General features: G+C 43.1%; 2 protein-coding genes and 1 long non-coding RNA gene across 4 annotated transcripts in view; 1 reads left to right on the plus strand and 2 right to left on the minus strand.

Annotated features, from left to right (window-relative positions):
• Positions 1 to 3: 3 nt before the first annotated feature.
• On the plus strand, positions 4 to 21,106 carry LOC102302189 (TBC1 domain family member 8). 2 transcript variants are annotated; one of them, XM_005940068.3, is made up of 20 exons: positions 5 to 391; positions 5,998 to 6,108; positions 6,264 to 6,382; positions 6,533 to 6,761; positions 6,980 to 7,220; positions 10,806 to 11,013; positions 12,215 to 12,412; positions 12,743 to 12,892; positions 13,086 to 13,236; positions 14,880 to 15,094; positions 15,233 to 15,350; positions 16,075 to 16,360; positions 17,582 to 17,711; positions 17,937 to 18,035; positions 18,167 to 18,235; positions 18,325 to 18,595; positions 18,704 to 18,769; positions 18,863 to 18,949; positions 19,041 to 19,150; positions 19,322 to 21,106. In XM_005940068.3, the coding sequence occupies exons 1-20, from the start codon at positions 265 to 267 to the stop codon at positions 19,712 to 19,714; spliced, it is 3,378 nt and encodes a 1,125-aa protein (XP_005940130.1). In that variant the 5' UTR covers positions 5 to 264; the 3' UTR covers positions 19,715 to 21,106. The 2 variants fall into 2 exon arrangements, with proteins under 2 accessions (XP_042083589.1, XP_005940130.1); XM_042227655.1 differs by lacking the exon at positions 18,863 to 18,949 and having other exon boundaries at positions 4 to 391.
• On the minus strand, positions 15,713 to 17,627 carry LOC121815691. The gene is made up of 2 exons (XR_006055285.1): positions 17,308 to 17,627; positions 15,713 to 16,680 (listed from the first exon to the last, which is right to left on the minus strand). It is a non-coding gene; the product is annotated as an uncharacterized LOC121815691 (long non-coding RNA).
• Positions 21,107 to 21,232: 126 nt separating the features above from the next.
• Positions 21,233 to 26,375, minus strand: part of neb (nebulin) — a 35,147-nt gene continuing 30,004 nt past the window's right edge. The window contains exons 70-79 of the mRNA XM_042227654.1: positions 25,801 to 25,893; positions 25,380 to 25,472; positions 24,985 to 25,077; positions 24,270 to 24,362; positions 23,683 to 23,790; positions 23,130 to 23,316; positions 22,875 to 22,967; positions 22,527 to 22,667; positions 22,323 to 22,432; positions 21,233 to 22,082 (exon numbers count right to left, since the gene is read on the minus strand). Of these exons, the coding sequence (XP_042083588.1) occupies positions 21,909 to 22,082; positions 22,323 to 22,432; positions 22,527 to 22,667; positions 22,875 to 22,967; positions 23,130 to 23,316; positions 23,683 to 23,790; positions 24,270 to 24,362; positions 24,985 to 25,077; positions 25,380 to 25,472; positions 25,801 to 25,893 (1,185 nt within the window). The 3' untranslated portion in view covers positions 21,233 to 21,908. The remainder of the gene's footprint in view (positions 22,083 to 22,322; positions 22,433 to 22,526; positions 22,668 to 22,874; positions 22,968 to 23,129; positions 23,317 to 23,682; positions 23,791 to 24,269; positions 24,363 to 24,984; positions 25,078 to 25,379; positions 25,473 to 25,800; positions 25,894 to 26,375) is intronic.

Here is a 26,375-nt window from a genome sequence, read left to right on the forward strand (position 1 = left end):
TCATCGTCTCTTGTAGGCGATCTGTGAGTCGTGTGTACAGCTGCTGTGTGTCTGGTGTGTGGGAGCAGACGCGGGGCGAGGAAGTCCGAAACCTGCAGCTGTCAGGAGCGCAGGATGGCCATGGATAAAGCCGAAAACCCGCCGCTGTAGGAGCGATCGGGCCACCCCAGAGCCGAAAAACAGGCAGATAAAGTTTATACTCCCCCTCTGTTGCAGAGACCGAGTCGGCAGAGGGCTCACTCCGGTCCCTCCCTGTTAGAAGAAATGTGGCTAAACCCCGATGAAGTTCTGCTCAAAAATGTGCTGAAACTCTGGGTGACCGAGAGGAGCAACGACTTCTTCCTGCTGCAGAGGAGGAGAGGCCACGGCGAGTCCAACAGCAGGATCACAGGTAAACAATAAAACAGTCAGCTACTGGAGCAACAACACCAAACAAAGGGGAGGCCATGCTGCCAGCACAGGCACATACACAGGGAGAGGGACAGGTAAAAGCACGGGTACAAGCATGGACAAAGAATGGCAACAGGCGGGGTCACAGGTAAACAACTGGGTGTCCAAAGAAGGGGTGTGTTCAGGACGGCTCTCTACAAAGAAAGATCAGTGTACACGTAGATCTGTTAAATCAAAGTTCAGCACATGCCTGTATTATAGCAGCCACGAGCAATCAGGAATGCCCCCGAGCCGCATACCTGTAACTCACACCTGCTCAAACTCTGCATCCTCTGAAGGGGACGTTAAACTACACCCACGAAACGTGCGGTTAACTCATGTTTACCACCAGACCACAAACGCATCCATTTAAAACAGAGCACTTGTGTTACATTCGGACAAAGACAAATGCCTCACAAGACTCTCACAAATCGCACGAACTGCGATCTTTGAGAGTCTTGTGCACGAACTTGTGAATCAGACTTAACCTGTCAAACAGTGAAAGGACAGAAAAGAAACTGGGGCAAACAAACAAACAAACTGATTCTGATGTATGATTCTTTCTTACGTGATTTATTTATTTTTTATCCGAGCATTTGCTAAATGTCTTTGCTATAAAACATAAAACACACGTTTGTTTCAGTGTTTGTCAGTATTGTACAGATCACAGTTGGATAACCCATTTCCTGCTATTCCTGGCGCAGTATTCTTTGAATTCTTGTGGTGACAATAACCATAAACATCACAAGAGCATTGTTGGCTGTTTTTAAAATTTCTTTTTTATTGGACTTGTGTTCTAACCTGTTATGAAAATTTCCCAAACAAAAGCCAGCTGAATTTGAACTCTGACCCATCACTGTAATTTCCTGTAGGAAACAGGCTTTGTTATGCTGTAGGGTCCTATTGTGTTAGCTGTTACAGAGGTGGCATCATGCTGCTGTGACACTGCTGTCCTTTCTATTCTTTAGTAATTTTTCTATAAATTTCTGACCCCACACTTGTTGCAGCGGCTGCAGCTTGGCCTGTTTTCTGCCTCCTCCGTCTGGTTTCCTCTGTGTGTGTTTTGCGTCTGTGTAACAGGCTTTGCAGGCGCACTTTTTATTTTATTTTTTTACATTAGTTGATGTTAATTACATTAAAGCGAGCATGTGCCTCATCCACTGTCTCCTTTTTACGATCTGTCTTCTTGCTTGTGGAGCTCTTCTCATAAAACGGAATAAGTGGGACTTCCTGGCTGGAGTTTACTTTGTGTTTGTTCCTGCTGTTCCCATAGAGAGAAGACAGGGGGTCAAAGGGTCAAGTCCTGCTCTCACGTCGTTTACCATTAACTAATTCAGGAACTGTAGAAAAAAGCCACGCGGCAGAGTCTGTTTAGTGGCTCAGATTGGATTTGCTTCATGTTTCCACCTATTAATTAAATAGAAAGCCGAGTTGTGCATGCGGTCTCAGAACTCAGCTGTACAAACGCACTCTTCTGCTCTTATCACCGGTGACTACACTCTTCCAGCTGGATTTCTGAGAAGGGCTGGGTAACATCTGCAGCTGATCAGCCCGTTCACATGTTTCTATTTCAAACTAATGCCTCTCTCGTGTTGTTTTTAGTGTTTCCTCATTCGATCAGCGAGCCTCAGTTCACCACTCCAGCCTGAGCACAAGAAAATGATGTCCCGTTTATTAATTTTGATGCGTTTAAGAGCGGACAGAGATCACGGCGTCGTGGATGTGAAAGCAGACGTCTGTTTTGCTTTGCTGCGAGCCTCTTAAAGGTCGCCTGCAGTCATCATGTCTCCACAGCAGTATTCCCCTACAATGTGACCGTTAGCAGAGAGAGGCAATGATTCACCGTGGCTCCGTTTTATTTTCTGGAAGCTTCACCAGTGTAAACCCCGTCTGGGTTTGTGGTGACAGATGGATAGTTTTGTGTTGCCAGGCTGCCGGATTTGCAGCTTCAGGCAGGTCAAGTTTGAAGCTAAGATGTGGTTTACATTTGGCTGATCGTCAGAGCTGTCTGCTGGAAAAGACTTATCTTTATATTTCTACCCCCTCGTCTGCTGAGCGTTTCACCAATATGGGCTCTAAAGGGCTCACGAGCTGATGTGCGGCCTGAATTTGATTATTATTAATCAATTAACATAAAAACAACATCGTTTCTGAATGTTTCTCATGTCCATTGAAATACTTTGTGGATTTATGACTCTCTTTGGCACAGTCATGCGGCCTCACGGCAGGTTTTACAGGCTGACAAGCCTGAAGTTGTTGAACTATACTGAACCTCTTATAAGCAAGCATGCGAGTTCCTTTTCTGTTCATGCAGATTTGTTTTTGTGTCTGCGTGTGTGTACCAAACCAGAGAAGACACTGCTAAACACAGAGATAGAGATCTGGTTGCCCTCATCTTTTTCAGTCATAGCTTTGAAAAGCAGGGCTGTGCTCAGCTCGGGTGGGCTGATCTCACTGATAATGGCATCTTTGAAAGATAAAAATTCTTTAATAGATTAAAGCAAAGCTGGGTTTTAAAACGTGAAAGTACCTTAAGGGGAAAAGTCCCAAACTTTGTCTTCTAATAAACCTTTTAAAAGTATTAGAGAAAAGTTAGACTAAGGGGCTTTGGGGTACTATGAGCCAGACTTATTGGATTTGATGGCTGTGTTGACCTATTACAAATGAAATGCATCCATTTGGTCCTATTTGCTGAAAGTGTCATTTTTAAGTGTCGACTGTCCTTAGTTGACTATGGTTAAGTGCGCCTGCAGGCCTGCAGAGAGGATGTGGCTACACAGCTCTGTGCATATCTTATCACGATCAATACTTTGCATTAGTCCCTGTATCCAGAGGTTTTGTGCGATTTCCATACGTGTTATTTTGGTTATAGTATTCTAAATGGGTTTGATAGCCATCAGTGTGGGTTGTTGACAATGTGAAACCTTAAGGAACCTATTTTTTTTATTATGTTTCAAACTCTTATGATGGGTGTAGTACTGCTCATGAAGCAATTTGAACTTAAAACCCAGTTTTTCATACAAACCAGGTTCTGTGAGTCTTTATTTTTATTGCATTGTCATTATCTATTTTCAAATTGAAGAATGTGTGTAGCTACTCTCTAAGACCTCTGGAGTTCTCTTAGGTCATTTGCTATGTTTATAATGGCGATTAAGCTATCACTTTCTTATTTATCATAATGATTTTATTGTTTTCTACTCTTTCAAAGTTTGATGGACTTCTTGATTTCAAGTCAGAATATTGTCTGCCTCAGTGTGTGATTTTTGCACAGAGGAAATACAGAATAAAAGTGGCACCAAGAGTGTAGTTATTTGGAGAGCATGATGCAGATTAGCTATGGTTCAGGAAGATGAAAACCTGATGACAGTAGCCCTATTGAGACCCGATGAAAGCTTCAGGCAGGACGTGGAACCATGTGTGCCTGGTCTGTTTCTATTTGCCTGACGACTGCAATGCACGGAGTCATTCAAATTTATGAGGGTTCGGGGCTCAATTTTAGCTTCAAGAACATCTGTGGAGTTGATTGCAACTGTGGAGATGCAGATTTCCTGCCGGATTTTGGTATTAAAACTGAACTGAGCAACTGTTTCAGTCGTCTGCTGAAGAGATGGGTGGATATTACATGCCTGATTACATTCGAAGTCCCTCTGTTTTTAAATGAGACTCATCAAAACTGTAATAAGGTTGGCTTCGACCTCTCTGCTGTGCTGGATGTGTCTTAAGTGGTAGTTTTTGCTGCTCTATTTGTCTCTTTATTGTGATTATGCCTTTGAGGGAAGCTAATCTGCATGCTGCCTGAAAAGTTTCCATTGGAACCAACTACGGTTTCCTCATCATCTGAGCCATATTTTATAATAGGCAAACACGTGTAGTGCTTCTCATAGACAGCAGACATAATAGGCTTTATGATAACCGATTTAAAGCATACTAGCGGAATTAAAATCAATAAAATATTGGAGTTAAAAGCAGTACCAGAATTTAAAAATATGCAGTGCATGCAGTAATGTGCAAATGTTTTAAACCGTCCCTCATTTCTTCATATTTTTCTAGAAAAATGAGAAATGGGTGGAGTGATCATTGAAACACATGGGAACACAGTATATAAGGTAAAAACAGAGTTTGTACAATTGCAACTCTTCGATAGACTTTCTTGAATTTTCTTTAAGTAGTCTTCAGAGCTCTTCTTTAGACGTTGGCTGCCTTTTGTTCTGCTTCAATAATGTTGAGGTCCAGACTGTGGGGAGGCCCATTGTGTGTTTTTCTGCACACTGCACTGTCAGTGTGTTCGGGATCATCGTCATGCTGATAATGAAGCTCTTGGCAGTCAGTTTTTTTCCAGATTGATGCTTTCAAACTTTAAGTTGGTTCTTTGCTAAGTTGTTTGTCACGTGTATACACAACATTTGTTCATCCTTTGTGTTAAATGCCCTTTTTGCATTTGAATAATTAATCCATAAGGTCAGCATTAAACGGATTAAGAAACAAGCAAAAAAAAAACCCAAAACAAAACAACTTCCCTCCTGAAAAGGGTCAGGCAGAAGGACTGGACTGAAAATAAGTTAAAAGCAGCCAATATCCAAAGAAAAACTTTAAAAGACCTTTACAAAGCTTTGAGAACTATTGCTCAAGAAGAACATTTTTAAGAAAGAGGGGTGGCTCAAGGCTTCTACACCATGCTGTACAAGCAGAGCAAGTGCAGGCACATTACTAAAAGGCTGTGCAAACATATAGGTCATTTGATGGCTTTTGAAAGACTCCATGGGAAAAGGCATTAATTGCTCTGGCGCTAATACTGAACTGACAGAAGTTGGCCAAAAAAGATGAAAATGCTACATTTTCATCATTAATATTACCAATGTTAATGATTATCAAGAAATAAAAAAAAATAAAACCCTTTGTAATTCTAAAATAAAACAAAAATATAAATTAAAGGAAAGTGGATGGAGTGAAATCATGCGATGGAAAACCGTCAGTTAGGCTTATTGTGTATCCTGAAATTGGACACTGAAAAGTCCCTGCCATATGCAGTGAGTGTAATCCGAGATAAAGACCAGAGATGTATAAAACTCACCAGTCTTGTCCTCTTGGTGTTGGAAACAGCTTCTCTGGGTGTTTCCAGTTTCTCCTTCTGTCATGCAGAAGTGAAATATTGCTGTCTGTTCGAGAGCTCTTCAACCCCGTCTCACTCCGCTGACAGGGAGACTGAAGAGTGGCATTAGTACACTTGTGAGCTTGTGTTTTTCTGGTTGTTGTAGTTGAGGTTTATGTGATATTCAGCGATTATTTAAGCAATAGATGTGTTAGATCTTCTCAGCGTGTATGTGTCCATCACCTGCTGCTTCACTGCTGTGAGAGTTTAAAAGGTTGCAGACAGTATTTGAGCTCTTTCGCTATTTTTTATGTCCACTGTTGGCTACTTTGGGGTTCATTATGGCTGCAGCAGGTTGCAGTATTTTTGCTAAATAATTCAGAGATAAGAACAAAATATTAACACTCACCAGGAAATGACTTTTCACACGGCAGAATTCCCACTGATTACTGATTGTCTGTGCTTTGCCATCTCTGCAGGGCTCCTGGTGGGGGCGCTTGACAATGTTCTGGACTCCACTGCCAGGGTCACTCCCTTTCGCATCCTCCTCCAAGTTCCCGGCTCCCAGGTCAGCTGGATCATTGCCAGTGGTGAGCTGAACCCTTATGCCTTTTTTTTTAATGTTTTCATCTGTGTGCCTGTTGTGATCTGCAGCCTTGGGAGATTCCTGCATACTCTGTTGCCTTACCTTGACTCATTTGACCGGCCGGAGATGTTAAATTCCCTCATTCTTTGCTTTCATCAGGAGCTGCCATAGAAGAGGTGAACAAGCACTGGGACTGGCTGCTCCACAACCTGCTTCACTCTCTGTCTGTGTTTGAGAACAAGGAGGATGTTGCCAGCTTCGTCAAAGGAAAAGTCAAGGTCTGTAAATTGCCAGCATAGTCATAAAAACTCAGAGCGGATGAGTTTTAGATTGAAAGACGTGATTTTCTCAAAGATTTTTAAACGATGTGGTTGTGAGCCCATTTAAAAGTAGGCTGAAGTAATGACTCCAGCTTTTGTCTTCTGCAGGGCCTTATCGCCGAGGAGGTTCAGGGACGCCAGGCGGCCCAGGAGGATGACCCGGGGAAGTTCAGGGAGGCGCTCCGGAAGTTTGAGGTTCACTTTGGCCTCCCCTCGTCAGAGAAACTGGTGACGTACTACTCCTGCTGCTGCTGGAAGGGCCGGGTGCCTCGGCAGGGCTTTCTCTACCTCAGCATCAACCACATGGCCTTCTACTCCTTCCTGCTGGGGAAGGAAGGTCTGTACTCCAAAGTGAGAGCTCTCATTTTCAATCTAAAAGACTGCACTTGTTCATCAAATTGGTAATAACGGTACTCAGACTTTGGCATTTGGAGAAACTCACATTCTCTTTTAACAGTATTAGAAAAGCTTGCTGTGTAAACTATAGTGAGTGCGAGGTGGCTCTAAGCTCATACACTCAGTGGGATTTTATTCTCTTCTTCCTTCCCCCTTCAGTCAAGTTTGTGATTCCCTGGGCAGAGGTAACACGGTTGGAGCGGGTCTCCACCGCTTTAATGCCAGAGGCAATTCGGGTCACCACACGGCAGCGGCAAAGGGAGTTTTCCATGTTCTTGAACCTGGACGAGGCATTCGGAGTCATAGGTCAACTGGCTGACATTGCCCTGAGGCGGCTGCTGGACAGCAAAGGCCTAGAGCTGGACCGAGTGCTGCAGCAGCCCGCACGCATCACCAAAAGGTCAGTGCCGGTTCAGGTGTGTGCTAACAGTACAAACAGACAGTGAGTTTCTTAATGTGAGATTAAGCAACATTAGGAATAAAACAAAGTTATCCACAGAAAGAAGTTCAAACCTTTGCTCACTTCACTCTAATCCTCCCAAAAAGTTAGCAAAGAACTCATGTTGAATACCTGCTGTAAACACTGTTGCTGTACTGCTTTTTTAGTCAGGTCCTTGTAGATCGGGGTGGGCAACTCCAGGCCTCAAGGGCCGCTGTCCTGCAGGTTTTAGATCTCACCCTGGGTCAACACACCTGAATTACACGATTAGTTCGTTACCAAGCCTCTGGAGAACTTCAGGACATGTTGAAGAGGTCATTTAACCATTTGAATCAGCTGTGTTGGATCAAGGACACATCAAAAATCTGCATGATACCAGCCCTCGAGGCCTGGAATTGCCCACCCCTGCTGTAGATCCTTTCAGGCACAAGTCATTCAAATATTGCAATTATGCTTCTCTCATAAGCCTTTGGTGAGTCAGCCTGAAACTCACTACTTCCCTTTTTACACACAGCAGTATTACTATGTAGATTCCTGCCTGTGCTAACCCACTGAGTCAGTAACTCGGTTACTCGCTTCACTCACAGTCTCACTGCTTTGCTAGTCCAGCATGAAGGCTGCTGAGCTCAAAGCATCACAGAGCCCACGCAGATCTGCTCAGTATGACGGAGCAAGCGGAAAATTTACGCTAACACAGCCTCCCTGACACACCTGCTCGGGATGCTGCAGTATTAACAGTATTACTACAGAATAAGAAATAAGTAGGTTTTATAGGGTAAAAATAATGGAATTAAAAACAAAAGTCTGCTTAGGCGTTAGGTTTTATTGTGTTCTCAGCCTCACAGAGCTGCCGTTTCACAGCACAAGTTCAGTATCACAGGAACAGTGTGACACAGCTCCGCTCCTGTAGCACTGCTGATGCAGCTGTTTTTGTGGTGGGTGTGTGCATGTGTATGTTTGTGTGCGTGCATGGCAGGGGGCAGCTTTCCAAAGCAACAACAAACATGGCGACAGAAGTTGTGCCGTGTTCTTTTGTGTATCTGTGTTGTTGTGTTTTTTTTGTAATGCAGGCATACACTTTGTTTATTTTTCTAAAAAAAGAAAGAAAGAAACAAAACCCAAACAAACCTCAAAACCATTACAGGAAGTCAGGTTCAAAGCTTTATCTAAAAAAAAAAAAAAATTTGTGCAATGCAGGTGCCCGACTGGATAACACACCACATCACAGTAGTTGCTTTATATGTGTGTGTCCATGCATGTGTTTGAAGAAGAAGAGGAGGAAGGAATAGAGCTTGCTGGATAAAGAAAGTACAGAGGGTCCAGAACGGGCAGGATGATGAATAGCAAAAGAGGAACTGAACGTGTGGTGATGAGACTGAAATCACAAGTGGCAGATGAAGGCAGCCAAATTCACAAAGAGAAAAAGAAATGGGACTTCCCATGGACGTTAGTATTAACATACTTCTTTGCTGGGATCCTCTCTTCCTCATTCATAGCCCACTCATAAAAACATCTGCAGTAATTCAGTTTCTATTCTATTTGGACTCTTTCTATATATATTATGAGAGGTCACATAAATCTGCACGCCAGTCGCTGTGCTGTGTTTCACATTTGACTAATGCACATGTCGCAGGATGTGAGAAGTAAGCATCTAAACATCCAAATAACAGGGCAGAATGTTAAAAATGATGGTTGCGCTTTAAACAAATGTAGTGTAAAGTGAAAGGATTGTGTTATAGCATATATACAGACAACGAACAGTTATTGTCTGTTGCATTTTAGTTGTGCAGGGGGATCTTCTTTTTCAGATGGGAAATAAAAACATTTGGGTCAGAAAATAGAGGACAAAGAGCTGTGTTTAAAATTTAATTGATCTCCTCAGGGCACAACCAGCTTGTCTCTTGGCAGTTTAGAGGTTGGAGGCAGAAACTCACTTCAAATCTGTTTTGCATCTTCAAGAATAAAGCCTACGTTTCTGCGAAAGGAGTTAAAAAGCAAAAATAGATTTCTTGCTTTTGCGAAAGGGTGACCAGACATCCCTGAAATACAACACAAGCGCTCTCACCGCAGCTCTGAGGTCGGTTTGTTTTACCGACCAGATGGAGGTGCTTGTCACTGAAGCGTGGAAGTGTAAGACGACTCTCCTACAAACACATGTTCGATAGACCTGCTTCACACCAACATCTTTAACGTGGAAGAGCACAGTCGAATTTGAATTTCGGATTTTCTTTAATCCACACAGGGTCAAAAGTACACAGACAGCCTCTAACATACGTGGCGCTGAAGGTTCTACAATGTCTTTTAACTTCACAAGGCTGAAGCCTTTTAATTTCTCATTGGTGAAGTCACTATTGACAAGTTATTCAAGCTTGACCGAAACTTGCAGCTGCCCACATGGAAAAGCCAAATGAATTCTGGGGAAAGTTTTGTGGTCAAATGAGACAAAGATTGAGCTATTTGGCCACAGAAAATGTGTTTGTGCCACCACATGTGGAGCATGGTGGTGGTAGCATCATTCACTGGGGCTGTTGTTGCTACCCGTGGTCCTTGTGCACAAGGTGGATAGAATAATGCAGAAGGAGGACTTCCTCCCAATTATTTAACTTCAACAGCTAGACGGTTGAAACTTGGACACAGTTTAGTGTTGAAGTATGACAGTGATACCTAACATGCATCAAAACTGGTTTTTGAACTGACGCAGTGGGCTAACGTTAATTTTGATGCTTCAGGAATGGGTTTCCTGGCCTGTCCAGTCATTACACTCTGCAAAAAGAACAGTTCAAAGAAATCGCTAAAATTACAACCACATTCATGATGAGTATATTTAAAATTCTGGCCTCAACTGTTCTGTTATATTTATTTACAGAGCCTTAAGTGATGTGATTTGTCATGTCTGTCATTGGTAAATGCAGCTTAAATAGAAAACATGAAGAGCATTTGCACTGGGAAAGGATAAACGGTGAGGAAGCAAGGGCGCTTCTCTTGTCTTGGAAAATTATAGGGTGGGATTGAAAGCTCTGCAATAAACTCTGCCGAGCAGCACTGCACTTAAGTGTTCTATTCTTGCACTGCAGTCGATTATCACGCACATAGCAAGGCCGTGCTACTTGTCTTCGTTTAATGTGACGTTGACAGAGTCGTGCATCATTGAGCGCAGCGCGTTTGTTCAGTGTTGAGCGTCACTGTTGCTGTTCACTGGCACAGCTTCTGTACTCCATTTCAAACAGCTGATACGGTTTTGGTATTTTGGAAGCTGTTAATATACAAGTTTAAGGCCTTTAAGGACCAGAGCTTTATTCTGTAGAGATTTATCTGTTTGCCAGAAATGTGAAGATTTGATTTCCCAGCCATAATAAGTACTGTTTATATGTCCCTGTGTGTAGTTTTTAGTGAAAGTGAATGAGACGTAAATATTTTTTGTCCTTTTGGACCCGTTTCCTCACTGACTGAAGTTTTTGTAATGTCATTTGCTTTTGCTTTCACTCTCCCACCTGTCTCAAACTGCCTCATTGTCTGACTCTTCCTCTAACCATCTCCCCCTCCCAGGATCCTAGAGGAGCAGGCTATTAGGGAATATGTTCTGGCTCTGTTTCGACTCCCACGGAGTGAAAACCTCTATGAGGTGGCCTCCTGTTCAGTTTGGACACCACACGCCCGCTGCCACACAGCCGGGACTCTCTACACCACCGACAGTTATCTGTGTTTCTCCAGCCGAGAGGAAGGCAACCTCATCCTGCTCATACCCCTCTCAGAGGTACAGTACTTGCCATTTAGCACATTATTAGAGCTATTACATACTTCCCTCCCTGACATTTATAACTGTGGCCTGCAGATGGCTCTCATAAAGTACAAAAGTTCAAGTTAAATCTTTAAGTGTCTCATAAAACAATAAACATAATGGACAGCAATCCAGGTTAAAATGCATTGTAAATGCAGCCATGTGGCTAATTAAAAGACTGCAGGTGTCTACAGGAAGTGACAGAAGGCCCAAAAACCTTTGGTCCCACGTCATGTGATACAGTTAGTCGTGACTACCTGAACATAAATGCACTTGTTAATGAAAAGTCTGGCTTCATCTTTGCTGTCCCTATAAGACAGCTTTCACAGGGAGTCTTTGTTTATTCTGTCTGCTGTGGTTAACCGGTAACATGTGGACTGATTTCATGTGGTTGATCACGTGGCGCACTGCAGAAGGAAATGAAAACACACTGTATACACTTTGTTAGCTCTGTCAGGAATGTAAAGGAAGTGGCTTTAGTAGCACTTGTCTCTTTGACACAAATTAACAGCCAGATTGCAAACTGTAAAAAAAACATGAAGGTGAAAAAGACAAACTTTAAGCATTTTGGGGGAATTCAGTCTTTTAGATCCTAGTTTGTAATAAAGTCTTTGCAGTTCATTGTGAAAGGAAGAGAGTATCAATTCAATTCAATTTTATTTATATAGCGCCAAATCACAACAAAAGTCGCCTCAAGGCGCTTCATAGATACAGAGAAAAACCCAACAATCATATGACCCCCTATGAGCAAGCACTTTGGCGACAGTGGGAAGGAAAAACTCCCTTTTAACAGGAAGAAACCTCCGGCAGAACCAGGCTCAGGGAGGGGCGGGGCCATCTGCTGCGACCGGTTGGGGTGAGAATTAGCCGGTGGTTCAATCTGTTCAGTCATTCATACTTTCTAATCCTCTGTTTCCTGTGTTTTCTATTGAAGCATTCTCTTTCACAAACCTAACCTACCCCTCTGCTCCTCCTGATTCTGCATACTTCGTACGTGGCTGCAGTGTTGTTAGTAATTTCAGCCTCTTGGATTCCCACTTTTGAAGATGTTTCTCTTCTTTCGATTCCAGCTTGAGCAGCAGGAGCCAGTCTGCATTCCTGCTCTGTTTTTGCACAAAGAACAACTGTGCGTGTGTTATGATGCGTTACCACTTCTTTTGGCCATTTTTGTCACCAGGTTTTGTCCATAGAGAAAGCAGACAGCACCAGCGCGCTGCCCAACCCTGTCATAGTGAGTATTCGGACTAAAAAGGCCTTCCAGCTGATTGAGCTGAACGACAGAGACGAGCTGGTTGAGAACATGAACTCCAGACTTCGAGCGCTGCAGTGGAAACGGTCCATGTTCCGCAGCAGGAAAGAGGGCAAGAGGAGCGTGGTGAGTGGGATGTTTAATTGGGTGGGACCTGCCACTTATACGGATAATAGAAAATGAAACAATGCAACAACACAACAGAAAGAACTAGTCAGTAATGTTCAATACACTGGGTTGTTACCAAAATCATAAAGACAAATGGTTGCTAGAAGCACTTTATGATGTTCTCTCTAATCAAAGTTAAAATGCCATATGTGGAACTGGAAACATTTCCTGTATGACGGCTAAGGGAAGTACTGCAAGCACTGTTCAGCTCTAATTTCAAAGGGATCCAGTCATAGAAATATTGTTTGTAATTACTGACGTTTCTTTTGTTCCTCACATTTTCCACAGAGCTCCCCAACACCTTACTACACCTTCTATTATGACACTGGGTACTCTGATGAAGAAGAGATAGAGGAGCATGTCCTGCGCAACACTGTCAACAGTGAAGCTCTCATGACGGCCTTCCACCAAAATCAACCAGGAACCAACGGCAACAAGGTGGGAGGAGTCTGAGACACTGTTCATCTAAACCTGTAACTTGATATATAAATAACCAATCGAATGAATTCAGAGTCACTTCAGATCTGATTTAAAAGGCTCGTCTCTCCCTAAGAGTTAGAAAAGAACAATATCCATCAGCTGAATGTAGTAAGTCAGAATCAGGATCAGGAAATGTGTGTGTTTGTGTCAGAGCACGAATCAGGTGAAGGAGCGGCTGTGGGAGGATCATTTCTCTGAGTTCGGACGTGGCGTCCACATGTTTCGCACAGAGAAGATCCAAAAGCTTGTGGCCATGGGGATACCAGAGTCACTGCGAGGGGAGCTGTGGATGATATTTTCAGGTATATAAATATATATGTGTATACAGTTGTGGTCATAAGTTTACATAGCCTGGAAGAATTTATGCTTTTTTGTTTGTTTTGTCCATTTTTCAGAAATAATGATAATACAAAAACGTTACTTTCACTCACTCAGTTGGGTTAAATCATTTATCCACAGCTGTGTTTTCCCTTTTTAAATCATAAAGACAACAGAAACTACCCAAGACCCTGATCAAAAGTTTACATACCCTGGAAGTTTTGGCTTGATAGCATAGGACCACGCAGATAGCATCAATATCACTGAGTTACTGTACAGAGAACAGGAAGAGGAGGCATTTTGCAAAGAAGTATGGACAGCTTTATCATCTGAGAAAATAAAGTACCTCATCCATAACTACCACAAAAGACTTCAAACTGTCATCAATGTTAAAGGAGGGAAAACACTATAAGAACTATTTCAAATATCTTAATAACAGACCGCTGCACACGGTCTGTGCTGCACAAGTGAAGCATCGTGTTGGTTCAAGGAGGCCATGCACTCTTCTGATACCCATCAACACGTCAAATTAGCAGAAGTTAATTAGGCTGTTTTAGCCTGCACGCAATTGTGGCACATCTGCAAAACTGGAACATATTTCCTACATGCTATGTGAAAATTGGGGTGTGTATACATATACATACCCCAATGTTTCAATTTTTGTATTGAAAATTATGCAGTTTAATGTGTCATTGTACTCTGAAATAAAAGCAATTGGAGTTAAAAAAGAAATCATGGAATTAATTTATTGACCAAAATGTAATCTAAACTTTTGACTCATCAAAGTCGCCACCTTTGGCAGATATAACTGCTGAACACACCCGTGGCGTTCTTTCTACAACAGGGATATTGTTCAGAAAGTTCCTCTCATATCTGTCGCAGATGTTCTCATTAATGTGCGGCACTTGTAGGTTGCTTTGCTTCCCCTCTTGTGTCCAGTTCATCCCAAACCAGCTCGATGGGGTTTAAGTGCTGTCTGCTCCATGTTTTCAAGCTTATCATCTTGTACTTTTTACCAGAGGTAATTCTGGCCTAGCTTGGACTCATGTTTTGGGTCATTATCTTGCTTTCGGATGAACCCCTGCCCAACTAGGCTCATACCAGAGGGTATTGCATGGCGCTGCAGAACGCTGTGGTTAATTATGAGCGATACACTGATGTATCTGCTGAGTAAAAACACAGATGTGGTAGGCCAGCACACACAAAACAAGAAGACACACTTTGAGATTAAATCTAAGTCTCACTGTGGTCCTGGCCCCAGCAGGCAATGAATCACTGTAAGGGTCCCCACAAGTATGGAATTACAGGTGTGTGTGTGTCTGTGTTTAAACCCAACCTGGGCTTCACATCCTCTTCTCTGCATCTGTTGTTCCTCAGGCAATGGCACTCTTTCAGTCAGTCAGATTTTATTTTGGTGTGTGGTCCGTTCCTCTGCTCAGTCTCACTTCCTTTTATCCAAACATAGTTCCTGTGTGCCGCAAAGAATGAAACCGATCGAAGGTAAAAGGCACAGGTGTGCAGAATAATTTTAACCTGGGATTTTTCTTATAGCATATATATATCGTTGGGGAACAAAACGGGGTAGCAGGTCATTCTCCGTTCTCTAATTCCTGTGTGGTTTGTGCAGATGCATCCTCTGACCTAGGGTCCCATGAGGGCTACTACGCCAGCTTGGTGCAGAAATCAATGGGCCATAACAACCTGGCCACAGAGGAGATCGAACGGGACCTGCACCGCTCACTGCCAGACCATCCCGCTTTCCAAAACCCAACGGGCATTGCTGCACTCAGGCGCGTCCTCACTGCGTATGCTCACCGCAACCCAAAGATCGGATACTGTCAGGTAAAGGCGTTTAAGCAGCAGTATTAGTCATTTTTGTAATGGTGGCACTTATAGTGTAATACTAGAACCACTCATGTGATTCAAGTGTTCATCCTGACTTTAAGATGCATGTGTGAATTTTGCTTTCTCTCTCACTAGTCTATGAACATCCTGGCATCGGTGCTGCTGCTTTATGCTAAAGAGGAAGATGCCTTCTGGCTGCTGGTGGCCGTGTGTGAAAGAATGCTGCCCGACTACTTCAATCGCAGGGTCATAGGTAAAGAGCCCAGAAGCTTTATTTGCTTGCAGCCACGCTTTTAAAAAAAGCACATAAGTGGTTACTGTGTTGCTGCTGTTACTGTGGTGCATGTACCATTTCTGAGACAGGCTTTCAGAATAGGCATTATTTCCTGTGTTTGTAAAGGTGTTTATTTTTGCCCTGCGTGTTGCATTTGTAGCAATTTCCTTTTCCTTTTAATGTTCACATGTTTGTGGGCGTCACTTATTTTTGAAAGAACAGTGATTGTGGTCTGAGACTCTGTAGAAGCATAGATTCACAACATTACTTAAAAAACAAACAAAAAAAAAAAAACAGTAAACAGTTTCCACGTTTCAAAAGAGGCAAAAAATCCTCACAAAAACCATTGATATATTTATTCTGGCAACAACCTGCCTCTAGTTAAAACACGGAAACCACATTAACATTACTTGTCTTTACAGAACACAGCAGCTATTTAGCAAAGAGAAGTAAAGCCTTACTATAAAAATCTTTTGTGGAACTGCAGAACAGCACAGACTGAATAGCATGTTTATGCTGCCATCTAGTGGTCAGAATGATGAAAAAGCCATATATTAAGGAAAAATGGGCATCAAACAGGTCAGACTTATGAGAATCATAACACGTCTTGAATATATTTAACTTGGAGAAAAATTTGGACAGGCTTACATCCAAGGCCGTTCTTTGCCCCAACACTGTCTGACTCCACCACCCTCTCCTGCAGGCGCTCAGGTGGACCAGTCGGTGTTCGAGGAGCTCATCAGGGAGCGTCTGCCAGAGCTGGCTGAACAGATTCCAGACCTTTCCACCCTCTCCTCTGTGTCCCTGTCTTGGTTCCTCACCCTGTTCCTGAGCGTCCTGCCGTTCCACAGCGCCGTCTGCGTGGTCGACTGCTTCTTCTTCCACGGAATCAAAGCCATCTTCCAGCTTGGTCTGGCTGTACTGGAGGCCAATGCTGCGGAGCTTTCGTCCAGCACAGATGACGGGCAGGCGCTTATGATTCTCACAGGGTAGGTTTGCAGCTTGCTGGTAAAGCAAAACTCAAAGCATTGTGCCACTGATTGACATGAATGCTTTGTGCTTTTGTCTGCATTGTATGGTTTATAATTGTAGTGGAGATATCAAAGATAGGCACTGATTCAGTCTTTGAGCACTACGGTCACCCCGGTGTGTCGGCCAGAACACCACTTAAGGCCAAATTGCCCAGAATACGAAAGAAGGAGGGAGCTTGAGGTTCCATTTGAGGCACTTTATTGTCACCGCTTAATTTCTGGGGCTGTAACACAGCGGGTGTACATAAGTGTGTGTCTGGGTGTGTGTGTGTGGTTTCCTACAAAGGAAATAAACAAGGAAAATAACAATAAATAAAGAGAATAGACAAGTCAAATACTCAAATATAAACATAATACAACATAGTTAACATAATCACATATAAAGATCAGAAAAATATAATACACTCCAAACTGCTCACACTATGCAACTAAATAGCATCAGTGCGAGGTTAAGCAACCGTCAGTACACAGGAACTGCTTCCGGTAGTTATACAAAATAAAAGCGTCCCCCATTATAATCCGCTAAAATGCTCTTATTGTGAAGGGCAAGCGGGACGCCATACTTCCGGTCGAACTACGTTCGCTATTTTATTAACCCACGTACCTAATTGTTCACTACAAACTCCGCTACTTCAAAGTAAACAATCACAAGCATCACATACAACATACAGAGAAGGTCTGATAACACAGGAACGACATTATGGACATACGAACGACCGTACATGCGTCAACAAAGCTAAACCGGGGTAAGCTAACAACATAAGTTAGCATATGAAATGAGGGTGAACTCACGCGTTGCATGCGTGGCCTACCGCTCCAACTATGGACTACATTAGCTCCTAAATGGTAACATACTACAGTACTGACACAAACAAAGGCAGAATATAACACAGGTCACTACTCACTTGTCATTTACGCACACCTAACATGCCCCAGGAATCAGTGCACCCCCTCCAGACCAACACTGCCCAGCCGCCATTAAACTGCCCACCTTACTAACCGGATGATGTCACTAGAAGGTGGGCTGGCCCAAACAGACAGAAGACCGAACATTACATGAACCTATATAAACTTATAAACACCAGTAAAACTATTCTATGAACTTTGGGGCCTTTTATACAATAATTGTATGTGCACGGGTGGAATTTAACAACTCGTTGGTTTTCCTATGATTCCCAGTTTTCTGGACCAGGTTGGAAATGTAGAGTGCCCCGGTTTTCCGTCCTCCTCGCCTGCTGCAGAGGAAACTAGCTGCAGTGTCGCTAAGAGGCACACAAACATCACTGACCTCATCAATGACTCCTATATCGTAAGAGATGCACATTTTTTGCCTGATATTTGCCTTAAATAATTAGTTTGTGCACATTGTGCACCAGCTCCTTTACTTGTTTTCTTTCGCTTCCTTTTGTTAGATAAGTGAGCTTTTCACCTCTGGCTTATTCAACTACATTTCGCTCTACTGACCTTCTTCATAATCCTCATTTAGTCATCACAGTTCATGAGATATCTTTCATGCTGTGCTCTCTGACCTCAGAAATTCGGAGACCTGACAGTGCGGCAGATTGAGCAGCTCCGCTGTCGGCACAGAATCCAGGTGCTCCAGGCACACGAAGACACCACCAAAGAAAATGCGGTGAGAAGACTGACACAGAATCTCAAACATCTTTAAAGCTGCTCAAAAGAAGCTTGAAGGACACAACAGTAGTACACATACCCAGCTCTCAGCTGTTTATAATGCTCCCTTTTTTTTATGCGCCTTTACAGTTGAGACTGGTGTCGCCAGATGTTTCCATCCCTGCAGAGAACTTGGCCGACATCTACGATCTCTTCAAGGTTATTTTCCTTCCTTGCTGACAGACTAATTGATGTGCGAAAGAGACCTTAAATCATTTTGTTTTCCTCTGTCCTCCTCCTCCCTGCAGACGGAGCACTTCATCACTCTGTACTGGGGGGACAGCAGCGCGGCGGCGGCGGCAGAGGCAGCAGCGTGGCACTACTGTGACTCGAATCGCTCCTTTATAGAACGGCAGTATCGGCTGGACCGACCTCAGTTTAAAAGCCTGTACGGGCTGCTGGTGCCGTGGCCCGATGTCTCCAACCAGCACACCGACACGCTGGCCAACCGCACCTTCACCCTCCTGGACCAGGACTGCGACAACCTGGTCACCTTTAGAGACTTTGCCAGCTGGCTGGGTAGGTAGAGGGAGGACAGGCGGGGAAATGGAAAATGCATAAAGCTGAAATAAAAAGAAGTTTCACTTTGCTCTGTCTCCTCATGTTTTTTTTTTGTTTTTTTTCCAGACACGCTGTACTTTGGGGAGCTGAATGAGAAAATAAGGCTGCTTTACTGCCTTCACATCCCTCCAGGTTATTCATTATGTGAATACGATGACGAGTTATTGGGCTCTACTCTCATGTCGGTGATTTATTGATTCCTTTTGCGTTTGTTCGCATCTGCAGCTCTGACAGAAACTGAAGATGACCCCTCGGTTATGAAGAGCCCCCTGCTGTCCACAAACAGACCTCTCTATGTTAATCTGCCCCCTCGTCAGTGCAAACACGCTCCCTCGTCACGTTATTGCACTTATCAGGGGGATTTACTTGTGAGGCTGAAGAACTCTCTCTCTTGTTGTTTTAGGTGATGACGGTGAAGTGACAGATTACCAGGATCAGCTGAAGCAGATGCTCCAGGATCTGGCCACAGAGAAGGAGAAAGATGTGGAGAAGCCTCTGCCTCTCATGAACCAGGTATAGGAGTCGCATGCTCTCACCTTTCTTGTGTAAATTCAGAGTTTTGTTGGGTTTTTTTTTTTTAGATTTCTGACAAAAAGTCAAGACAAAAATATGTATTCTGCGTTAAATAATCAGACAAACATGCAGAAGTTTGTTAATGAACTCTCTTTGTTCCTTCTTGTGCAGTCGGAGTTCATCCAGTTCTGTAAAACGCTCTACAGCATGTTCCACCCGGAGGAGAACGAGCTCTTCCAGGCTATCGCCACAGTCACCAGTCTCGTGCTGCAGATCGGCGAGGTCGGCCATCGCGGTAAAATCGCCGGATCAGAGGCCAACAGCCAGGAGGGCTCGACGGCGGCGGGCGGGGTCGACGCCCGCAGAGGCAGCAGGAGTTCAGTGACAGCGGACAACGAGTGGACGGTGAGCTACGCTCAGATCCTGGCCTCACTGCTCACGGAGCAGGCGCTGGTGAACTTCTTCGAGAAGCCTCTGGATTTGTCGGCCAAGATCACACAAGCCAAGGAGAGTCAGTATCAGCAGCGGGCGGGTTTGCTCACTCTGCAGCGAGCGAGCAGCTGACTCGAACGTGAACAGCAGGCTGCGAGCTGCAGCAGTGTCGTGTGATGCTGAAGAGCCTTAATGTAACCTGTGATATTTGTCGTGCTGATAACACGACTGCCGGGTTTCTTTCTAAGCCCTCAAACTGCTCTGACCTCTGACTGAGGACAGAAAGATGTTTTCTGTGAACATTTTTGAGAAGAAAAATGTTCCGGCCAATTCCAGTGGTTGACTCACTGGATCTGGGCATACGATTTTTCATTTAGTCCATTTTGGGCCATGGGAAACTTTACTTATTACCTTCTTGTGTCACCAAAAGGATGCCTGCAGCTCAGCTGTGTTTCAGTCCAATGATTTGTCACCACTTTGTTGTGTTTTTAAAGTGTTTACTGGCTGTGAAGATAACTCTCTACGCTTCGTCTCACTCACTTTCTCATCAGAAATCTGCCTTATTTAAGTTTTACCTGTAAACCTTGCGATCAATGATTCAGCATTAAGGACAAATCTAGCATACGGATAGTGGTTTTTTTTAATGACTAATTTTATTACTTCTATTTCTTTAATATTAAATGTTTTCAAACACACGCTCTCTGATTAAAGATATTTTTGAAAGCTTTTTCAGAATACTGGAAAAATAAATCAGCGTTTAATGAAAGCAGGAAAAAAGATGACACATTTTAAATAAAAATGTTGGGGGAAAATCACTTCTGTTTTCACTTCTTATTAAGAAAAATTAGACTGGCAGGATTCACATCATTGTTCAGCCTCAGACTTTTATTTATTTTTTAAAATGTTTTCAGTGTTGGGAGATTATTGGTTCACTGCCGTGCTTTGCCTTTCACCCAATAGTGCTGGATTTTTTTATAACTACAAAAATGTTTATCAGCCCATAAAAATAAATCCAAGTTTTCTTTGATCTTTACTCATTTTTCTCAGCTCCTCAGTCCTCCTGCCTGTGACCAGGACTCGAGTCGTTTTTACCCTCGATGTATGAAAGACGCGTGACACAGCTGGAACATACAAAGCAAGAAGCTATTGCTTTGTATTCATACATCTTGAGTTTTTAATATGATCAACAGACTGATGATCAAGCTTTCAGCTCCAAGGTGAAGTGTGTAGGATTTAAAAAACACAAACAAACTGTGAAATGAAATTAGCTCTGCTATTAACACATCCTCATCTGAGATAATAAACCACAGCTGTAATAGGCAATAAGGAAACAATGGACATGATGAAGCTGTAACCACACAAATATTTAATCTAAAATTCCTGCTCCAAAGCAAACACGTCTCATTTAGTCATTTCCCCGTTTCCTCCCCCGTCTTTTCGGCCTGCCACCTCCTCAGAGGGGAGGGATTAATGCAAGGGGAGGAAGTGAGGAAAAGAATGAAGGATGTAAGAACCGATAATTGAGAAGGGCTCGTGTCTAGACTGTTTTGTATTTGGCTCGGGGAACTTCTACTGTTCGACTGGTGCACTGAAAAGAGTTTTTAGCAGTGATTTAATGAAAGAGTCTGAAATGAAGAGGAGGAGGCAGAGTGGTGCAGGAACTTGGTGTGCTTTATTAGCTACTGATTGAAGGTAGAGGACGTGCTTTAGCCAGGACCTAAATAATCGGGAGAAACAAAACACACATTTTACTAGTGGCCAGCCTTCGTTATAAAGGAGGGAAAACTGAGGCTTGGCGCAGAGAGCTTCTCATGATTTCATCATGGAGGAGGTAGATGGTGACTTACTCCTTTCTAACGTTCATATTTTCTCTACATGGACTCTCCGTTAAAAGGGTTACATGAAACTTTTCGAGCCCGTTGTGTTTCAGAGAGAATACGTTGGACAAAAAAATGATAAATAACGTAAATGAAATGTTTGAAATGTACAAAATCAAAGGGCCAGTTTGTGTGTTAGCCTCGCTTTTCCAGGACAGGAACAGAATAGTTAAAACAATCTAACACACGTTGTCATTCGTAGTAGGCACATTATGTATAATCAGATCTATTTATATGGGTCATGGCATGAAGCTAATATCACATCCACAGGGCAGCAGCATAATAATGATGACAGACTCCACGAGAATCACAATACAAGTAAAATACAAGTACAGACACTACAAGCTACACATTGCACTAAGCCACAGTTGTGATCACAGGAAGACCGATGAGTTTGCCCTGTGGATGCATCGCGCCCACTACGGAGGGACCGTGGGCGGGCTCTGTCTTTAGATTGCTTCAACGTAGTTGGCTGGCAGCATGCCGGTCTTGCCGGTACGCTGAACAGTACCGTACATCCAGCCTTCGTCGATGGACTGCACGTTGACGATGACGTCGCCGTCCTTGAAGGACACCTCGTCACTGTCGGCTGCGGTGTAGTCATACATGGCACGCACGGTTTTCTGAAGGAAAGAGATGGACACACTTAACAAACAAGCAGAAATTTTAAATTCAGCTTCTTTTCTTCAGGCCATGAAATAATGTAACTGATGTACTAAAATAATGATAATCCCACTGAACGTTTCTAACCTGCTTTACCTGACCACACCAAGCATCACCTGTAGCATCACTCCCCACAGGAGAAAAGTTAAACCACGTAAAGCGAATGGAGTGTATGTACAATATAAATATATGTTACTAACCCCGGTAGTAGAGGGGTGTGAGGGAATGGAAGAGACTGTGGTCTGCTGGGTGGCCACTGAAGATGACCTCTGCTGCAGCTCCACGGTCTTCACAGTAGCATGCTGGTAGCCTGAAGATGTTAAAATAACAAACAGATTAAGTAGAGGGAAAATTATTCTTCACTCTCAAGTGTATTTGTTGCTGTTTAGTCTGATGAGGGTTACCAATAGAGGAGGTCATGAAGCCATTGCTGTAGAGGGACATGTGGTGGTCAGCATCCTGGGACACCTCAGACTTCTCATCAGCCACGCCGCTCAAAGCGCTGGTGGAGCGGGAGTGCTCCTTGCTGCGACGCTGAGCTTGTACTGTCAGAACAGCATTAAGACATTATTTCAAATGCGTATTATTTATTTAACTATCAGTGACACACCTGCTTCACACACGAGAAGCAATACATAATCCTTTGCCAGTCACTTAGCTTCCCTGACATTTAATGATAACTTTGAATAAATCCATCGGGAGCATAACTAAAGCTTTGGCTCTCTGAATCGATCCTCTAGAATTTCAATCACCTGACATCATGTGCAGACTCCTGGACTGGATGTTGTCCTCAGCGGGGTCGTAGTCAAACACAGAGCCGGGGTTTGTGCGCCACACACGCAGATCTGAGGACATGAATAGATCAGCCGATAACAGTCTGTATTACAGTTTAGCTTCATGTATGTCTCTCCAGAATGTAATTTTGAGGTATTTTGTCTTTCAGTTTTATTTATTTTTTGCTAACAAGCTAACAACTCCTAAAGCTTAGTGCTTGCTGTTGTCGTTACCAGTGATGGTCTCCTGGTCGTGCTCTATGGCACGTCTCCTCTCCATCTCCACCACGCGCCTCTGGATGCCACGGTAGCTGATGTCACTGAAGTCCTGTGTGTTCTTCTTCACGCGCTCTGTCACAATATCAGTGGTGGTGGGAGTGAAGCTGCCCTTGCTCTTCTCAAAGTCTTCGTGGTATCTCACCTGAAGTGCACAAATACGAAACACGGTAAGTGAAGCTGCAGGGCGGATGGACCCATTTTGCACGAGCCAACCAAACTGGCATCGATGCCAGCCTCCACTTTAACTACTTAAAATACTAAAATGTGTTGTCTGTCTTTTTTCTCTATACCAAATCCATTATTTCTCCATTATTGAATCAATTCTAATTTTAGTTTGTCTTTGTGTAGCAACATTGTTTAAGACTGGCGACCAGATTCTTGTTTTGAATCATTTTGAGATGATGAGGTGTCAAAGAGTACTGAAGCCTTACTCTTCAAGTAGTCAAGTAACAACGAAAGCACTTTTCCACTTAGAACAGAAATTAATCAAACAAGCACAAAAACGTACCCCAGAAATGATACGCTGAGTCTCCCTGACGCGCCTCATCTCAGGTGTGTCCAGAACAAAGGCGGCTTTGCCCTGGACCTGCTTGCGGAAGCTGTCAGAGTACAGAACCTAGAAATGACAGATCAAAAGTAGTAAGGATCTAAAATATTTCACACTCCCAAACCATCATTCAATAGCTGTTAGCATCCACAGCACAAGAGGTGTGGTCAGAGAGACTTAATGCCAAGAGGACACAGGCAGCTGCTGGGATGAGCTATGGCACTACTGGGATGAATTAGCAGGGAGACTTTTATTAAGTGGGCGAATTATTAAAAGGACATAAAGTTATTTTCCAATCTTCAGTGGGAGACCGAAAGGAATAAGATCAAGTGGGAAAACAGCAGGAGAGATTAGCAGTGATGATGTGCACAGGCACACCACAGCTGGAGGTATTAAACATATTTAAAAAAAAGAGAGAGAGTGCAGTCAGGTGAATTAATACGATTAACAAGAGCCAGGGGGACACATCAGAGTTAGAGAAGGGTTAAAAAGAGGTAGGAGTAGAACATTTCTTCAGCAGAACATGTTCTACAGGTTCTGAAAGGTACCGAGCTAATGTTTTCTTGGTTCCTTTTCACCCGCTCCATCTCTGGAGTAAACACCACAGGCGTTCCCTTGGCTGAACTGTCTTTATACAACACCTACAGGGCAGAAGCACAGCACCCCGAGGGGCCAATCAGAAACTCAAACATACAGACCACGCACACCTATAGGACTGCTTTCATTGACAAGGAGGAGTTTTCTGGAAATATCTGAGATTGATTAAACTCAGAGAGGTCATTTCTTTAGTTGGTGGCATTTTTTTATATATTATTTTGGTATATATCAGTATATTCAAGCAGCGTCTGAGAAATTGGTCCTATAGAGTGATCCATCCTGGTAGCTCCTGCTGAGCAGCCAGGATCTCTGCTGTACGTGGAGACAAACATCCCTAATGCTTTAGCAGGAGATTTAGCTGTGAAGTGGAAATTAAGAGCAGCACACAGCAGCTTAATGTGAAGAAAGATGAGCTGCAGGTTAGAAGATAGTAGACTCACAGGCCAAAAAGGAAGATTTTATTCAGTTTAGGGGACTGATGATTGAGGATTAAAGTAATAAAGAGAAAAAGGCAAGGGTGTAAATTAGATGGATGGGCAGTCTGGGCCCTGGATGGAGCTTGATGAGATGAGCAAGAGATGATGAGGAAGGGGGAAGTGTATGATAGGCATTATTATAGGACTCTACTGTTCACAGTTAGGAGCAAACGTGGTACGGTTCCACTACCGAGCTGATGTGCTTCTGGGTTTCTTTGACTCGCTTCACTTCAGGGAGATCCGGTATAGCTGTTCCTTGACCCAGAGAGTCCTTGTATTTTATCTAACCAAATAAAATTTGGGGATTCGTGCAGAGAAAGTACAAAAAAAAGTAAGTAACAGATCAATAACAGAAAAACACGCAGACAAAAAGCCACAAGCGGCACCAAAAATCACAGCAGAGACAGAACATGAAATTAAACACACATCGTTCCCTAAAAAATAAAGAAGCAGGTTTATGTTAGACACACACAACAACTACTGGGAAGATCTACTGGAGGCTAAGGAGAATTGTTATAGCACTGTTTGAGGTGGAGGGATGAACGGATGCAAATCGGAGACTAGGGGTTCACTGCAGTGGAGTACCGTGCTAATATTTTGCTGATTGCGTTTAACTCTCTCCATTTCTGGCGTCTCTGATATTGATGTGCCTCCTCCCACGCCTTCTTTGTATTGATGCTTTGAATAAAACAGCACAAAAAAGTCAATTATTGTTGTAACACACTCAAAAGATGATTAGTTTTAAATTTAGGAGGGAAGGAAGGAATTTCAAAAAATTAAAAAAGACAGAAAAATTCTAAAGCGGAGTAATAAGGAAAAGGGAGGGTATTTTTGTCTCGTAAAAGGAAATGACGTATGGAACATGGTTAGGATGTAGGAGGGGAAAACCAGCGCTAAATACAGGAAAGGTAAAGTTTTCTAGATAAGTAAGATGAGATCAGAGGGCGTTTGGGGGGAGTTATTATAAGGAAGTCATATTAGGGTCACTGCAGTCTTTTTCCTCTACCAGGCTGATATTCTTCTGGGTTTCTCGGACCCGCTTCACCTCAGGCAGATCTGGTATGGCTGTGCCTTGACCCACAGAGTCCTTGTACTGTATCTGCCCATTGCACAAGTTACACAGGTGCAAAATCAGACGGTGACAAACAAAAGCACAGTATGTACTGTAGACACATACACAGGCAGCTGTTCATAAAAACAACATGAACACCTGAAATTAGAGGTTACTGATCATACTGATTTCCAGACATATTTATGTATATTTAAAGGGACTAATGTAAAAATATGCAGGTTGTTTTCAGCGTGAGTGATGTGTAGTTTAGTTTATTCAGGGTTCACATGAAATTAACAATGAGTTATTACGCAAGCTCTAAAAGTCCCCTGTGGATGATAAACTGTGAATTATTTTACAGTGGAAACAAGAAAAGTCCTCTAATGAGTTATAAAAATGAAATATTAGCACGAGGACAGATATCTGTAAAAAGAAAGTTGAATGTAAACTCATTATTTGAAGAGATTAGATGTGATGGCAGGTCTGGTTTTATTCTTTGATGCTAGAGGAGGAGGAAATATGGAGGGAGG

Source organism: Haplochromis burtoni, unplaced genomic scaffold (assembly GCF_018398535.1).
Source record: "Haplochromis burtoni strain Fernald_Lab_line unplaced genomic scaffold, NCSU_Asbu1 Contig_275, whole genome shotgun sequence".
Classification (NCBI taxonomy): domain Eukaryota; kingdom Metazoa; phylum Chordata; class Actinopteri; order Cichliformes; family Cichlidae; genus Haplochromis; species Haplochromis burtoni.

Excerpts from the sequence above, each read along its gene's own strand:
- LOC102302189 (XM_005940068.3), top strand. The coding sequence starts at position 265 with ATGTGGCTAAACCCCGATGAAGTTCTGCTCAAAAATGTGCTGAAACTC. Across the intron at positions 6,109-6,263 it reads CAGCTGGATCATTGCCAGTG|GAGCTGCCATAGAAGAGGTG; the intron begins GTGAGCTGAACC and ends TGCTTTCATCAG. Across the intron at positions 7,221-10,805 it reads CCCGCACGCATCACCAAAAG|GATCCTAGAGGAGCAGGCTA; the intron begins GTCAGTGCCGGT and ends TCCCCCTCCCAG.